Source organism: Aquarana catesbeiana, linkage group LG01, assembly GCF_042186555.1.
Source record: "Aquarana catesbeiana isolate 2022-GZ linkage group LG01, ASM4218655v1, whole genome shotgun sequence".
In the NCBI taxonomy this organism is placed as follows: domain Eukaryota; kingdom Metazoa; phylum Chordata; class Amphibia; order Anura; family Ranidae; genus Aquarana; species Aquarana catesbeiana.
In genome coordinates, this window is record NC_133324.1 from 447,375,075 (window position 1) to 447,393,513 (window position 18,439).

General features: G+C 42.6%; 1 protein-coding gene across 2 annotated transcripts in view; it reads right to left on the reverse strand.

Annotated features, from left to right (window-relative positions):
• Positions 1–18,439, reverse strand: part of ADAMTSL1 (ADAMTS like 1) — a 527,411-nt gene that overhangs the window by 138,569 nt on the left and 370,403 nt on the right. For both annotated transcript variants that reach the window (XM_073636588.1, XM_073636596.1), the window contains exon 16: positions 13,889–14,099. In XM_073636588.1, coding sequence (XP_073492689.1) covers positions 13,889–14,099 — 211 coding nt within the window. The remainder of the gene's footprint in view (positions 1–13,888; positions 14,100–18,439) is intronic.

Here is an 18,439-nt window from a genome sequence, read left to right on the forward strand (position 1 = left end):
ATCCTTGATGAAAACCTGCTCCAGAGCGCTCTGGACCTCAGACTGTGGCGAAGGTTCATCTTTCAACAGGACAATGACCCTAAGGACACAGCCAAGATAACAAAGGAGTGGCTACGGGACAACACTGTGAATGTCCTTGCGTGGCCCAGCCAGAGTCCAGACTTGAACCCGATTGAACATCTCTGGGGAGATCTGAAAATGGCTGTGTACTGACGCTCCCCATCCAACCTGATGGAACTTGAGAGGTCCTGCAAAGCAGAATGGGATAAACTGCCCAAAAATAGGTTCACCAAGCTTGTAGCATCATACTTAAAAAGACTTGAGGCTGTAATTGGTGCCAACAAGACCTATAAGTGTTACTTAACTGTAGCAGATAAAAATCAGGTCTGCTGCCCTGCCAGACAGGGCTGTGCTGTGTGACAGATGTAAATCTCAGGGCTGCATGGACAGAAATACCAAGTCTTTGGAAGGTAAAATAGCTTTCATATACTGTATGTATTTAGCTGTTTCTTGGAGTCCAACATATGTCAGATATACACCATACCAGACTTGTGATGTATATTTATGGGAAGTTTGGTTTTCACTAGCATAAATCTTTATCCTAGAATATTTACTTTATACAGAATTACAACTCATGGCATTTTGGAATTAGCATGATATATCTATAATTGCTGTATTGTGGTTTAAACCCAGAAGGTGCTCTTAAAACAAAGTATTAAAGGAGAGCCCAGGATTTTGGTTGAATACCGTTACAAAGCTAGTTTTAGCCAGGGACAGATTTTTTTTTTATTTTAGCATTTAATATACTTTGTAAAAAAATGTGGATGCTTTGCAATGTGCAGTTAAAACAATTCCATTTTATACCAAGTACATAAGAATTGTTTCCACATAGAAAAAAGAACAACATGCATTTCACGTTTTGTATTTGGTTTTCTAATCACTGATTTACATACAGTATTGACTCATGAGAGGTGACAATATTAAAGTACAGTGCTGGTCACCTAAATTTTATAGCTAGCTTTATAAAAAAGGTGACTGGGAAAAACCTACTGGATATGCTCTACATTGAAAATGGTCCCAAAAAAAAAAAAAAAAAACGACAACAAACTGTCTGCCAAGGTAATTTGACTTTTTAGAATAATTGGTTAGGAATAGACATTTTTTCCACAATTGTGAATATGAAGCATAATGATTGTATTGTAAATGGAAAATCTAATACAGACATATATTTTCATTGCGCTGACATAGGATGACTCATGAGGTTTTCCATGCCCTAGAGTTAAATCAACAGAAAATTTGTTTTTCATTTTATTTTGTGCATTTTAGAAAGTTTTATGACATTAAGCAATGTGGCAAAGTCCCAAATGACTGCTTATCATAAAAAAAATTGTTCTCTGGATTGGAAAAATAAGAAAAAGTGAAAGAAAAAAATAAAAGAGAATTTGCATTCACTATAATAAAATGCTGCAAATAACACAACAATGGGCCTACAGGGGTCTTTCACTTTAAATTGGAACCCAAATAATAACTAGTAATATCATAGAAGTGAGACTCCTCATCTTATGCTCGCATACTGTGCAATATATGCATTTACATTGAATGTACTAAAACGATTAAAAACTCATTAAAAACTATTGTGAAAAAGAAGTAAGACTCATCTACAATCTTTTTTATAAATTACAGGGAAATGCTGATCCTGTCATTGGTGTGGAAGGTTTTATTCATCCTCTTTAAAGCAGCAGAGATTATAGAAACACCTACGGTATATATGCATTGCCCAAGTGATATCTATCTTCCCAGGCCATCTAGAGTGCATTTCCATCAGTGGCTTGACCACTGTTTTTTTTCTTTAATGTTGGGCCACAATGGAGCAAGTTTATGATATCTTCCTAGAGCATCATTCTTTGTGAATTTAAAACTACAGTGCAAAATGAGATAGAGAGCACAGTTTTCTAAAAATGGCACCACAGCCCAATTCAAAGATTGCAACAAATTGAAAAAGACATATGGACTTTACGGTGCCAAAGAAGTAAACAAATGCTTAAAAGCACAAAGTTGTATTACATCACATTGTTAAGTGACTTTGAATGTGGCATGGTTGTTGGTGCCAGACGGGCTGGTCTGAGTATTTCAAAAACTGCTGATCTACTGGGATTTTTACAAACAACCATCTCTAGGGTTTACAAAGAAAGATCTGAAAAAGAGAAAATATCCAGTGAACAGCAGTTGTGTGGACAAAAATTCCTTGTTGATGTCGGAGGTCAAATGAGAATGGACAGACTGGTTCGAGATGATAGAAAGGCAACAGTAACTTTAATAACCACTCGTTACAACCAAGGTATGCAGAATACACATCAAACCTTGAGGCTCGGTTCACACCTAAGATGGCCGCAGATCGCACAGGAATGCTGTGTGTCCCTGTTCTCCATTTCAGGGACGAATCAGGGCCGAATCTTTGGGGTTGATTTACTAAAGGCCAATAGACTGTGCACCTTGGAAAGTGCAATTGCACTCTGCAAGTGCAGTTGCTCCAGAGCTTAGTAAATGAGGTAAAGCTTCACTTTGTAAAGAATACCCAATCACATGCAAGGAAAATAAAAAAAAACAGAATTTTTGCTTGCACATGATTGGTTGATGAAAGTCAGCAAAGCTTCTGCTCATTTACTAAACTCTGGAGCAACTGCTCTTGCCGTGTGCAACTGCACTTTCCAAAGTGCACAGTCTTTTTGCCTTTAGTAAATCAACCCTTTTGTCTGCATTCAGCCCTGAAACGGAGCCAAAGACACACAGCGTTTCTGTGCAAGCCGCTCCACAGCCGCCCTGGAGATGTGAGAGCCGGTCACAGCAGCAGAGGACCACTCCCCGGGTGCCACCCCTGCTATCTAAGAACAGGGAACTGAGGCTACAATTTACACAGGCTAACCAAAATTGGACAATAGAAGATTGCAAAAACGTTGTTTGATGAGTTTCAATTTCACCTGCGCCATTCAGGTGGTAGGGTCAGAATTTGGCGTAAACAATATGAAAGCATGGATCCATCCTGTCTTGTATCAATGCTTCAGGCTGGTGGTGGTGATGTAATGGGGTGGAAGATGTTATTTTGGCACACTTTGGGCCCCTTAGTACCAACTGAGCATTGTTTAAACACCAGGGCCTACCTGAGTATTGTTGCTGACCATGTCCATCCTTTTATGACTACAGTGTACCCATCTTCTAATGGCTACTTCCAGCAGGATAATGCACCATGTCACAAAGCTCAGATCATCTCACCACTGGTTTCGTGAACATGACAATGAGTTCACTGTACTTCAATGGCCTCCACAGTCACCAGATCTCAATCCAATAGAGCATCTCTGGGATGTGGTGGAATGGGAGATTCACATCATGGACGTGCAACCAACAAATCTGCAGCAACTGTTTGATGCTATCATGTCACTATGGACCAAAATCTCTGAGGAATGTTTCCATCACCTTGTTGAATCTATGCCATGAAGAAGTAAGGCAGTTCTGAAAGCAAAAGAGGGGTCCAACCTGGTACTAGCAAGGTGTACCTAATAAAGCGTCCGGTGACTGTATGTATATACCCTATATTGCCAAAAGTATTGGGACGCCTGCCCTTGCACGCAAATGAACTTTATTGGCATCCCAGTCTTAGTCCGTAGAGTTCAATATTGAGTTGGCCCGACCTTTGCAGCTATAACAGCTTCAACTTTTCTGGGAAGGCTGTCCACAAGGTTTAAGAGGTCAGGTACTGATGTTGGATGAGAAGGCCTGGCTCGCAGTCTCCACTCTAATTCATCCCAAAGGTGTTCTATTGAGTTAAGGTCAGGACTCTGTGCTGGCCAGTCAAGTTCCTCCACCCCAAACTCACTCATCCATGTCTTTATGGATGGACCTTGCTTTGTGCACTAGTCCAAATCATTTGGTGGAGGGGGGATTATGGTGTGGGGTTGTTTTTCAGGGGTTTGGCTTGGCCTCTGTGTATATATATATATATAATAAAGCTATGAATATAATGATATAGATACAGTACCAGCATTTATATGCAGGGTTTATCAGTAGATGGTGCAGCTCACCAATCCTTAAATGTGGTGGCTGCATTTGATTTCCTTTTATAGGCTTTTTTATTTTCGACCAGTAATACACTTCCTGTCTTAGGGTGTCTCCACTCTGGATGGAGGAGTAATGGAGACACCTTTGGACAGCAACATTGTCAGTCCAACCGTGTGCGACCGTGTGTATGCTATCGGACTTTTGCTGGCCGAATTCCAGCCAGCAAAAGATTGAGAGCATGTTCTCTATTTTTCGGTCGGGAAAAGTTCCTATCTGAAAATGCGATTGTCTGTGGCAATTCCGACGTGCAAAATTCCTACGCATGCTCGGAAACAATTTAACGCATGCTCGGAAGCAGTGAACTTCATTTTCTCGGCTCATCGTAGTGTTGTACGTCACCGCATTCTTGACGGTCGTAATTTCAGTGAACTTTTGCGTGACCATTTGTATGCAAGGCAAACTTGAGCGGAATCCCATCGGAAAAGCCATCATATCTTTTTCCGATGAGAAATCTGATCGTGTGTACACCGCATAACTGCCCTTTTTGCTGGATAGCTTGGTCTGTTAAAGGAAGTTGAACAATAACAGACTTACTGGCAAGATCACCAGGTGAAAATAATGGAAAGTTCTTAATAGAAAAACATTCCTATATAGAGACAGTAAAAAGGAAATGTAGCAGAAGACAGAATGAATGTTTATATTGTTCTGCTCTTAAGTGTTTTGCACTGTGTTTCTTCCTATAAAATGCTGCTGAAATCAAGATAAACCGTTTCACTGGCATATCCCCAAAAATAACAATCTTTAAAAAAAAGTACAGGTTTAAATTTATAGAGCTTCTTCTTTATCATCTTGAAGGATATAAGCTTTGATTGCAATAAATTCATCTGCCAAAAATAAGAAAGCTTTTAAATGCATCCAGATTTCTCAACTCTCCTGATTTTTCCACCCTATATTATTATATTAGGGGAAACTCTTTGTAGTACACACAAGTAAATATGTAATGCCCTCGACCTGTTTGTGTTTATGCCTCAATTTAAGGATGTCTGAAATAATAGACACAAAGCAACATCCGGTAAACGATTAAGACCAGCTTCGCACTGGTGTGGTTTTTAGGCGCTTTGCTCTGCTATGCGCCTGAAAACCACCTCCCGTTCATTCCAGTGTGTCTTTTTATACACTGGGTTGGTGCACTTGCGGGACTTTCTGAAAAGTCCTGTAAGCAGCATCTTTGGGGCGGGTTGGGAGCGCTTTGAAAGCACTGCAAAACCAGACTTTTTACACTTTTCGTTGGTCAGCGATTTCAGTGTGAAAGCAGCCTTATAGAGCAGCCAGAAATATACGTGTTTAAAAGATCCAGCAAATTCATGCACATATACATACTGAATATTCTATAACTGTTAACCACTTGACGACCGCCTCACGCCGATTTACGTCGGCAAGGTGGCACGGACAGGCAAAATCACGTACATATACGTGATTTGCCTTCCGCGGGTGGGGGGTCCGATCGGACCCCCCCCCCGGTGCCCGAGGCGGTCGTCTTTTGTCCAGCGGCGATCAGAGGTGAGGGGAGGCCATCCGTTCGTGGCCCCCCCCTCGCGATCGCCGCCGGCCAATCACATCATTCCTTTGCTGCTGTATGCTAAACAGCAGCAAAGGAAATGATGTCATCTCTCCTCGGCTCGGTAATTTCCGTTCCGGCCCGAGGAGAGAAGACAGGTATGTGAGTGCACAACACTACACAACACAGTAGAACATGCCAGGCACACAAAACACCCCGGTCCCCCCCGCCCGATCCCCCCCCAATCACCCCCCCCCCTGTCACAAACTGACACCAGCAGTTTTTTTTTTTTTCTGATTACTGCATTGTTAGTATTACCCCCCTGTAGGTCTAGGATACCCCCCTAACCCCCCTAATAAAGTTTTAACCCCTTGATCACCCCCCGTCACCAGTGTCGCTAAGCGATCATTTTTCTGATCGCTGTATTAGTGTCGCTGGTGACGCTAGTTAGGGACCTAAATATTTAGGTTCGCCGTCAGCGTTTTATAGCGACAGGGACCCCCATATACTACCGAATAAATGTTTTAACCCCTTGATTGCCCCCTAGTTAACCCTTTCACCACTGATCACCGTATAACTGTTACGGGTGACGCTGGTTAGTTTGTTTATTTTTTATAGTGTCAGGGCACCCGCCGTTTATTACCGAATAAAGGTTTAGCCCCCTGATCGCCCGGTGGTGATATGCGTCGCCCCCAGGCAGCGTCAGATTAGCGCCAGTACCGCTAACACCCACGCACGCAGCATACGCCTCCCTTAGTGGTAAAGTATCTGATCAGATCAATATCTGATCCGATCAGATCTATACTAGCGTCCCCAGCAGTTTAGGGTTCCCAAAAACACAGTGTTAGCGGGATCAGCCCAGATACCTGCTAGCACCTGCGTTTTGCCCCTCCGCCCGGCCCAGCCCAAGTGCAGTATCGATCGATCACTGTCACTTACAAAACACTAAACGCATAGCTGCAGCGTTCGCAGAGTCAGGCCTGATCCCTGCGATCGCTAACAGTTTTTTTGGTAGCATTTTGGTGAACTGGCAAGCACCAGCCCCAGGCAGCGTCAGGTTAGCGCCAGTAGCGCTAACACCCACGCACGCACGCACCGTACAGCTCCCTTAGTGGTATAGTATCTGAACGGATCAATATCTGATCCGATCAGATCTATACTAGTGTCCCCAGCAGTTTAGGGTTCCCAAAAACGCAGTGTTAGCGGGATCAGCCCAGATACCTGCTAGCACCTGCGTTTTGCCCCTCCGCCCGGCCCGGCCCAGCCCACCCAAGTGCAGTATCGATCGATCACTGACACTTACAAAACACTAAACGCATAACTGCAGCGTTCGCAGAGTCAGGCCTGATCCCTGCGATCGCTAACAGTTTTTTTGGTAGTATTTTGGTGAACTGGCAAGCACCAGCCCCAAGCAGCGTCAGATTAGCGCCAGTACCACTAACACCCACGCACGCACCGTACACCTCCCTTAGTGGTATAGTATCTGAACGGATCAATATCTGATCCGATCAGATCTATACTGGCGTCCCCAGCAGTTTAGGGTTCCCAAAAACGCAGTGTTAGCGGGATCAGCACAGATACCTGCTAGCACCTGCATTTTGCCCCTCCGCCCGGCTCAGCCCACCCAAGTGCAGTATCGATCGATCACTGTCACTTACAAAACACTTAACGCATAACTGCAGCGTTCGCAGAGTCAGGCCTGATCCCTGCGATCGCTAACAGTTTTTTTGGTAGCTTTTTATTGAACTGGCAAGCGCCAGCGGCCTAGTACACCCCGGTCGTAGTCAAACCAGCACTGCAGTAACACTTGGTGACGTGGCGAGTCCCATAAGTGCAGTTCAAGCTGGTGAGGTGGCAAGCACAAGTAGTGTCCCGCTGCCACCAAGAAGACGAACACAGGCCCGTCGTGCCCATAGTGCCCTTCCTGCTGCATTCGCCAATCCTAATTGGGAACCCACCGCTTCTGCAGCGCCCGTACTTCCCCCATTCACATCCCCAACCAAATGCAGTCGGCTGCATGAGAGGCATTTTCTTTATGTCCTCCCGAGTACCCCTACCCAACGAACCCCCCCAAAAAAGATGTGTCTGCAGCAAGCGCGGATATAGGCGTGACACCCTCTATTATTGTCCCTCCTGTCCTGACAATCCTGGTCTTTGCATTGGTGAATGTTTTGAACGCTACCATTCATTAGTTGAGTATTAGCGTAGGGTACAGCATTGCACAGACTAGGCACACTTTCACAGGGTCTCCCAAGATGCCATCGCATTTTGAGAGACCCGAACCTGGAACCGGTTACCGTTATAAAAGTTAATTACAAAAAAAGTGTAAAAAAAAAAAAAATATATAAAATAAAAAAAAATAGTTGGCGTTTTATTGTTCTCTCTCTCTCTATTCTCTCTCTCTTGTTCTGCTCTTTTTTACTGTATTCTATTCTGCAATGTTTTATTGTTATTATGTTTTATCATGTTTGCTTTTCAGGTATGCAATTTTTTATACTTTACCGTTTACTGTGCTTTATTGTTAACCATTTTTTTGTCTTCAGGTACGCCATTCACGACTTTGAATGGTTATACCAGAATGATGCCTGCAGGTTTAGGTATCATCTTGGTCTCATTCTTTTCAGCCAGCGGTCGGCTTTCATGTAAAAGCAATCCTAGTGGCTAATTAGCCTCTAGACTGCTTTTACAAGCCATGGGAGGGAAAGCCCCCCCCCACCGTCTTCCGTGTTTTTCTCTGGCTCTCCTGTCTCAACAGGGAACCTGAGAATGCAGCCGGTGATTCAGCCAGCTGACCATAGAGCTGATCAGAGACCAGAGTGGCTCCAAACATCTCTATGGCCTAAGAAACCGGAAGCTACGAGCATTTTATGACTTAGATTTCGCCGGATGTAAATAGCGCCATTGGGAAATTGGGGAAGCATTTTATCACACCGATCTTGATGTCATCAGATGCTTTGAGGGCAGAGGAGAGATCTAGGGTCTAATAGACCCCAATTTTTTCAAAAAAGAGTACCTGTCACTACCTATTGCTATCATAGGGGATATTTACATTCCCCGAGATAACAATAAAAATGATAAAAAAAAAAAAAAAAAAAAAATGAAAGGAACAGTTTAAAAATAAGATAAAAAAGCAAAAAAAATAAGAAAGAAAAAAAAAAAAAAAAAAAAAAAAAAGCACCCCTGTCGCCCCCTGCTCTCGCGCTAAGGCGAACGCAAGCGGCGGTCTGTCGTCAAATGTAAACAGCAATTGCACCATGCATGTGAGGTATCGCCGCGAAGGTCAGATCGAGGGCAGTAATTTTTGCAGTAGACCTCCTCTGTAAATCTAAAGTGGTAACCTGTAAAGGCTTTTAAAGGCTTTTAAAAATGTATTTATTTTGTTGCCACTGCACGTTTGTGCGCAATTTTAAAGCATGTCATGTTTGGTATCCATGTACTCGGCCTAAGATCATCTTTTTTATTTCATCAAACATTTGGGCAATATAGTGTGTTTTAGTGCATTAAAATTTAAAAAAGTGTGTTTTTTCCCCAAAAAATGCGTTTGAAAAATCGCTGCGCAAATACTGTGTGAAAAAAAAAATGAAACACCCACCATTTTAATCTGTAGGGCATTTGCTTTAAAAAAATATGTAAATATGTAAACAAAAAGTGTCAGAAAGGGCTTTGTCTTCAAGTGGTTAGAAGAGTTGGTGATGTGTGACATAAGCTTCTAAATGTTGTGCATAAAATGCCAGGACAGTTCAAAACCCCCCCCAAATGACCCCATTTTGGAAAGTAGACACCCCAAGCTATTTGCTGAGAGGCATGTCGAGTCCATGGAATATTTTATATTGCGACACAAGTTGCGGAAAAGAGACAAATTTTTTTTTTTTTTTTTTTTTTTGCACAAAGTTGTCACTAAATGATATATTGCTCAAACATGCCATGGGAATATGTGAAATTACACCCCAAAATACATTCTGCTGCTTCTCCTGAGTACGGGGATACCACATGTGTGGGACTTTTTGGGAGCCTAGCCGCGTACGGGACCCCGAAAACCAAGCACCGCCTTCAGGCTTTCTAAGGGCGTGAATTTTTGATTTCACTCTTCACTGCCTATCACAGTTTCGGAGGCCATGGAAAGCCCAGGTGGCACAAAACCCCCCCAAATGACCCCATTTTGGAAAGTAGACACCCAAAGCTATTTGCTGAGAGGTATAGTGAGTATTTTGCAGACCTCACTTTTTGTCACAAAGTTTTGAAAATTGAAAAAAGAAAAAAAAAAAAAGTTTTTTCTTGTCTTTCTTCATTTTCAAAAACAAATGAGAGCTGCAAAATACTCACCATGCCTCTCAGCAAATAGCTTGGGGTGTCTACTTTCCAAAATGGGGTCATTTGGGGGGGTTTTGTGCCACCTGGGCATTCCATGGCCTCCGAAACTGTGATAGGCAGTGAAGAGTGAAATCAAAAATTTTCACCCTTAGAAATCCTGAAGGCGGTGCTTGGTTTTCGGGGCCCTGTACGCGGCTAAGCTCCCAAAAAGTCCCACACATGTGGTATCCCCATACTCAGGAGAAGCAGCTGAATGTATTTTAGGGTGCAATTCCACATAGGCCCATGGCCTGTGTGAGCAATATATCATTTAGTGACAACTTTTTGTAAATATTTTTTTTTTTTTGTCATTATTCAATCACTTGGGACAAAAAAAATAAATATTCAATGGGTTCAACATGCCTCTCAGCAATTTCCTTGGGGTGTCTACTTTCCAAAATTGTGTCATTTAGGGGGGGGGTTGTACTGCCCTGCCATTTTAGCACCTCAAGAAATGACATAGGCAGTCATAAACTAAAAGCTGTGTAAATTACAGAAAATGTACCCTAGTTTGTAGACGCTATAACTTTTGCGCAAACCAATAAATATATGCTTATTGACATTTTTTTTACCAAAGACATGTGGCCGAATACATTTTGGCCTAAATGTATGACTAAAATTTAGTTTATTGGATTTTTTTTATAACAAAAAGTAGAAAATATCATTTTTTTTCAAAATTTTCGGTCTTTTTCCGTTTATAGCGCAAAAAATAAAAACTGCAGAGGTGATCAAATACCATCAAAAGAAAGCTCTATTTGTGGGAAGAAAAGGACGCAAATTTCGTTTGGGTACAGCATTGCATGACCGCGCAATTAGCAGTTAAAGCGACGCAGTGCCAAATTGGAAAAAGACCTCTGGTCCTTAGGCAGCATAATGGTCCGGGGCTCAAGTGGTTAATGTTTAATTCTGTGCATCTATGTGCAAACCTTCCCTAAGCAGCTATGCTAATCATCTAAGACAGGGATATGCAATTAGTGGACCGCCAGCTGTTGCAGAACTACAAGTCCCATGAAGCATAGCAAGACTCTGACAGCCACAAGCATGACACCCAGAGGCAGAGGCATGATGGGACTTGTAGTTTTGCAACAGCTGGAGGTCCACTAATTGCATATCCCTGATCTAAAAGCTAATCAAAAAGATAATCTATACAAAGTGCACTATGCAGTGCTCTTTGTATATACTTATAGCCTCTCTTTTATAGGGGTTGATTTACTGAAATTAATATAGGCTGTTCACTTAGCGAAGCAAACTTTTACTTTGCAGGGGAATTTTCCCATAGCGTAGTGAATGCGGTAAAGCATTTCCGATTTCAGTCGTGCAAAAAAAAAATGTTTTCTTGCGTGTAATTGAGTATACTTTGCTAAATTGACATTTTTACCACATTTACTAAAGTGAAGTGAAAATTTCCATGCAAGGTGAAAATTCACTTTGCAAAGTAAATATGTGAAATTCATTCAGTAATTCATCAACTTATTGTCTGTTTCCCAGTTCAATGGGACAGGAAGTGAAGGGGGACAGAAAGTGGCAGGGGATCTAACAATTTCCCACTTTTTTCATTCTAGAAAAGTTCGAGAACATTTTCTGAAGCTCCGCTGTAAAAGAAAAATATGGAGCCTGCCATTTATGACCTTAATCTGAACGTGCTAATTGCCTGACACTCATGCTGATCACAATCTGTCACTGATCTAAAACAAGCAAGGTAAGTCAGACCTTACAGCTAGGTAAGTGCAGACCTGTGTCAGAGTCAGTGAATTCATAAAGCATTAAGGCCATTAGCCATGCAAAACAGCCAAGCAACCAGCATTTTCAAAAGAAAGGCAGCAGTAGTGGCCTCTATATTATTTTATGTACACATTTACTTTAATGGTTATCTTACATTTAGATAATATATTGCGTATATACATTTCCAAGAAGTAAAATATTTAAAACAGAAAATAGGGTAACCATATGCAGCACTGGGACAAGGTCATACAGTGCCCAGAGCAAAGATGGGAAACTGTACCCAACCCTCACACCCAGAGGGAAAATTAGAAGGGGATCAGGCCAATAGTGGCTCATGTAAGTAATTTTTGTGGTATGCAATGAACTAGTACCAATGTTTGTGTTACAGTGCAGCAAGCTGAAGAGTTTAAAAATGGTGCACAGACATGGGCCTAACAATGGAGATAGAAAAAATGTCCCTGAGCCAGTGACGTCACTGGATGGAAAAAAATTATTCTGCATCAGTAGTGTCATTGGAAGGAAAAATGTCCCTGCATTGGTGGTGTCACCGAAAAGAAAAAAATGTCCCTGTGTCAGATGTGTCACTGGAAGAAAAACACATCTCTGCATTAGCGGTGTTACTGAATGGAAAAAATGTCCCTGCATCAGTGATTTCACTGGAAGGAAAAAATGTCCTACATCAGTGGTGTCACTAGAAGGAAAAATGTCCCTGCATCTGTGGTGTGACTGAAAGGAAAAATGTCTCTATATCAGTGGTGTAAGTGAAAGGGAAAATGTCTCTGCATCATATGTGTCACGAAAAGGAAAAAATGTCTCTTTGTTGGTGGTCAGTCTGAGGAGGGCTCAAAAGTGCATATTACACAGGGTGCAGGGCTAGCAGTGCATACATTACAAGGCATAGGGCTCTGGAGTGTGCATCATGCAGGACTCAGGAGTGCCTATTGTGCAGGGTGTCGGGGTGGATATCACACAGGGTGCAGGGCTCAGCAGTGGGTGATGCACCAATACAGTACTCTACCCGCAACCCCTCAGTACAGAGCTTTTCCCTCAACACCCTCACTACAAATGTCTCCCCTTCATCCCCACTATACCAAGCACTTCCCTCAAACCCCAGAGCTGTCCCTCCAGACCCCACCTCCCAGTACACAGCTCTTCCACCAACCCCCACAGCTACACACCTAGTCCTAAGTTAAAGAGGAGCGGCTGCCAGGGGGCTGGGCTCTGCTGTCATGGTGCAGGGCAGATAGTACTCTATATGAGCCCTGAGAAAGGCACACTGTCACCTGTTGTGAACACAGAAGCTGGCAGAGGAAGCAGGCTTCTTTTTTTACAGCAAGTAACAGCAGTGAGCACAGAGCTATTGTCAGACATCTGGAAAAAAAGCCCTGTTGACAGGAGTGACATTGCAGTCACTTCTGTCAGTGAGGCACAGTGAGACACAGGGAGAAGGAAGAGACTGAAGCTCCCAGGGCCCCCCCGCCCTCTCTAGATAGAGATGCATGCCCCTTCTGCATCCCCCTTGTCCTGGCCTTGACTATATACCCAGTGGGTGAACTCAGAAATAATAAAACATGGAAAGAGAACTGAAGAAAAGCCTGTATAATATAGCATCCATCACTAGCACGTGCCCAAGAAAGCATGATCGCTACATGTAGTCCTTGTCATCAGCAGTTTTCCCATCTGTAACTCCAGAAGTTTCATTAATAATAATTCAAATCTTTAAGAGCAAACAAAAATTATTTTTCCAGAGAGTTGTACACTGTACAGCAAAAACTATAGAAATTTCATTTGGAAAGGAGCATCTGAAAATTATTTAACAAACTCTTTGAAATGTGCCTTGGTATATGTCATGATAATAACATTCACTGTGTAGAGTAGGGTTTACAATACACAAAGCTCCCTATTAAGTATTTTATTTAATAGGTAATACACCAGGGTTACTGCTCCCCATGCTGTAAATTTAGCATGAGTCACAAACAATCTCCAAGGCTACATAAAGGCATTTAAGACATATCTGTTAGCTGTATCTGTTATAACCTATCTGTTAGCGCAATATTTTTTATATATTTAAGACACACAAAGCTTCTAGTTTTCTTAAAATCTACAGCAATGAATAATTTATTTCTAAATGCAAGACTCTAGTTAGGGACACTCTTTAAGTATGTTATCACTACTTGATAAAAATGTTGACAGATATCGTCTTACCGGTTTCCACTCTGTAGTGTACCAGGAGGGTGGGCAGTCAAAGCGGTTGCAGGCCTGCACCAAAATAGGTTTAGGCTGTCTACAGACATCATCCACCAAAACAACAGTTTTATTTTTCTCCCGGGATAGAAGATGAGAGCAGAACACATCTCTGGTCTGTAATCCAACGCCACATGTCAAGCTGCATGAGCTCCAGTTCCCAATCTCCCACCTGGTGGAAAAAAGCCACACTATGAAATATTATGATAGTATGTATCCCTCTTAAGTGTCAATATGTATTTACAAGTTTACTTAATTTTCAAAATGCAGCCATGGTTAGCAGGAATCACTCACATCCTGATTTATGGCGACTTGAGCATTTGGTTGCTTTTGTTCTCATTTTAGTAATAAAAAAAACCTCATGTATACATTTCTTGCATTTACATATTTTGCTATTTACAATACTTTATAAACTTCTCTAAAGCCACGTGCACACGAGCAGAATGTCCGACAGAAAAAGTCAGACGGAATCTTTTCATCGTCTATTCCGATCGTGTGTATGCCTCATCGGACTTTTTTTTTTCAAAAATTCTGACGGACCTAGAAATGGAACATGTTCTAAATATTTCCGACAGGACCAATTCCTATTGCAATTCAAGTTGAGCCTGCCCCCTTAATATACACTACTCAAAAAAATTAAAGGAACACGTTAAAAACACATCATTTCTCAATGGGGAAAAATATCATGCTGGGTAATGTGTTAGGAATGAAAGGATGCCACATCGTTTGATGGAAATGAAAATTATCAACCTACAGAGGGCTGACTTCAAAGACACCCAGAAAATCAAAGTGAAAAAATGATGTAGCAGGCTAGTCCATTTTGCTGAGATTTCATTGCAGCAACTTAAAATGGTACTCGATAGTTTGTATGGCCCCCCCCCCACGTGCTTGTATGCATGCCTGAGAATGTCGGGGCATGCTCCTAATGAGACAACGGATGGTGTCCTGGGGTATTTCCTCCCAGATCTGGACCAGGGCATCACTGAGCTCCTGAACAGACTGAAGTGCAACATGGACTGAAACAAAATGTCCCAGAGGTGTTCTATTGGATTTAGGTCAGGCGAGCATGGGGGGCCATTCAATGGTATCAATTCCTTCATCCTACAGAAACTGGCTGCATACTCTCACCACATGAGGCCAGGCATTGTCGTGCACCTGGAGGAACCCAGGGCCCACTGCACCAGCGTAGGGTCTGACAATGGGTCCAAGGTTTCATCCCAATACCTAATTGCAGTTAGGGTGCCATAGTCTATCCTGTAGAGGTCTGTGCGTCCCTCCATGGATATGACTCCCCAGACCATCACTGACCCACCACCAAACCAGTCATGCTGAACAATGTCACAGGCGGCATAACAACGTTACACGGCTTCTCCAGACCCTTTCACGTCTGTCACATATGCTTAGGGTGAGCCTGATCTCATCTGTGAAAAGCACAGAATGCCAGTGGGGAACCTGCCAATTCTGGTGTTTAATGGCAAATGCCAATTGAGCTCAATGGTGCCAGGCAGTGAGCACAGGGATCACTTGAGGATGCAAGGATGTCCGTCCCTCGGGCCACCCTTATGAAGTCTGAATGTGTGGTCAGAGACATTCACACCAGTGGCCTGCTGGAGGTAATTTTGCAGGGTTCTGGTAGTGCTCATCCTGTTCCTCCTTGCACAAAGGAGCAGATACCTGCTGATAGGTTAAGGACCTTCTATGGCCTAGAGTAACTGCCTGTCTCCTGGAATCTCCTCCATGCTCTTGAGACTAAGCTGGGAGACACAGCAAACCTTCTAGCAATGGCACGTATTGATGTGCCTTCCAGAAGGAGTTGGATTGCCTGTGCAACCTCCATAGGTTTAAGGAGTCGCCTCATGCTACCAGTAGTGACACTGACCCTAGCCAAATGCAAAACTAGTGAAAAACAGTCAGAAAAAAATATTAGGGAAAAAAAGTCAGTGGCTTCCACCTGTAAAACCATTCATATTTTGGAGGTTGTCTCATTGATGCCTATCTAGTGCACCTGTTGTAAGTTTCATTAACACCAAAGCAGCTGAAACTGATTAACAACCCCCTCTGCTATTTAACTGACCAGATCAATATCTCAGGAGTTTCATGGACTTGGTGTTATACTCTAAATAAAAAGTGTTCCTTTAATTTTTTTGAGCAGTGTATATATATATATATATATATATATATATATATATATATTTATTTATATATGTATATTTATATATTTTTATATGTCTTTTTTTTTCTATATTCAAATGCTGTTAAAGGAATGAAAACACTGTCCTTAACCACTTGCCGCCCGCCATATAGCAGAAAGCGGCAAAGTGGTTTCAATACCCTGACTGGGCGTCATATGACGTCCTCAGGATATTGAGCCGCTACGCGTCTCCGGGGATGCGCATCGCGGTGATCATTGTTGCGGAGTGTCAGTCTTAACCCAGCAACACCGATCTAGGTAAAGAGTCTCTGACGGAGACTCTTTACCACGTGATCAGCCGTGTCCAATCACGGTGATCTGACAGACGCGAGTAGAGGAGAGCCGATCGGCTGCTCTCCTGACAGGGGGGGTCTGTGCTGATTGTTTATCAGCACAGCCCCCCCTCGGATCCCACCCAGGACCACCAGGGAAGCCGCCCAGGACCACCAGGGGAGCCGCCCAGGACCACCAGGATGGCCATCCACACTGGACCACCAGGTATGCCCCCTATACCCCCAGGGAAATACTAATCTGTGCCCAGTCAGCTGCCATTCAATGCCCAGGCAGCTGCCAATCTGTGCCCACTCACAATGCCTACCACTGCCAGTGCCACCAGGGATGCCTATCAGTGCCTCATATCAGTGCGGTGTATCAGTGCCCATCAGTGCCACGTATCAGTGCCCATCAGTGCCCAGCAGTGCCGCCTATCAGTGCCCATCAGTGCCACCTATCAGTGCCCATAAGTTCCACCCATAAGAACCCATCTTTGCAGCCTATCAGTGCCCATCAGTGCCACCCAGTGACACCCATCAGTGCCGCCTATCAATGCCCATCAGTGCTGCATATCAGTGCCACCCATCAGTGCCGCATACCAGTGCCCATCAGTGCCGCATATCAGTGCCCATCGTCAGTGCCCGTCAGTGCCCGCTCATTGGTGCCACCTCAGTGGTGCCGCATTATCAGTGCCTGTCAGTGCTGCCTTATCAGTGCTCATCCGTGAAAGAGAAAACGTACTTATTTACAAAATTGTTTAACAGAAACAAAAGCAAAACTTTTATTTTTTTGAAAATTTTCGGTCTTTTTTTATTTGTTTAGCAAAAAATAAAAACCGCAGAGGTGATCAAATACCACCAAAAGAAAGCTCTATTTGTGGGAACAAAATGATAAAAATTTAGTTTAGGTACAGTGCTGTATGACCGCGCAATTGTCATTCAAACTGCAACAGCACTGAAAGCTGAAAATTGGTCTGGGCAGGAAGGTTTATATGCCCTGTATTGAAGTGGTTAAGCACAGCATTTTAGCACACTTTAGTTTGGCCTGATTTCGGTGAATAAAATATCCCACCAAAAATGTTTTTGATGAATGATTTTCTCCATTGGGTAGGACAATAATACTGTATGCATGAGAATTATTGTTGCAGCCAGTGAAAAGAAAAAACATTTATTCTACAGTTTATTTCTACAGTTAAAGGTAAGGATATTCTTTGGAAAACCTTGGGTAGATATTGTTTAAACAAAAGCAGAGTGAAATTATATATACTATATTAACGCTTTTCCATTATTACTAATAGCCAAAAACATTATTTTGGCCAGCCTGCCCTAGTCCTTTAAAGACATAGACCTCAGGAATAAAAAAAAAAAAAATTATATATATATGTATATATATAGATATATATATATAGATATATATATATATCTATATATATATAGATAGCGTTAGAAGGGTCATGTTTTTATTGTTGTCGTTATCTGTACCATCTAGAGAGATGTTTGTTCCCTTTTTGCCCTGGCGACCACATAATGGGTACAGGGTAGGGATGAGCTTCGAGTTCGAGTCAAACTCATGTTTGACTTGAACATTGGCTGTTCGCAAGTTCGCCGAACAGCGAACAATTTGGGGTGTTCGCTGCAAATTCGAATGCCGCAGAACACCCTTTAAAAGTCTATTGGAGAAATCAAAAGTGCTAATTTTAAAGGCTTATATGCAAGTTATTGTCATAAAAAGTGTTTGGGGACCCGGGTCCTGCCCCAGGGGACATGGATCAATGCAAAAAAAAGTTTTAAAACTGGCCGTTTTTTCAGGAGCAGTGATTTTAATAATGCCTAAAGTCAAACAATAAAAGTGTAATATCCCTTTAAATTTCGTAGCTGGGAGGTGTCTATAGTATGCCTGTAAAGGGGCGCATGTTTCCCGTGTTTAGAACAGTCTGACAGCAAAATGACATTTCGAAGGAAAAAACCCATTTAAACCTACTCGCGGCTATTGCATTGCCGACAATACACATAGAAGTTCATTGATAAAAACGGCAAGGGAATTCCCCA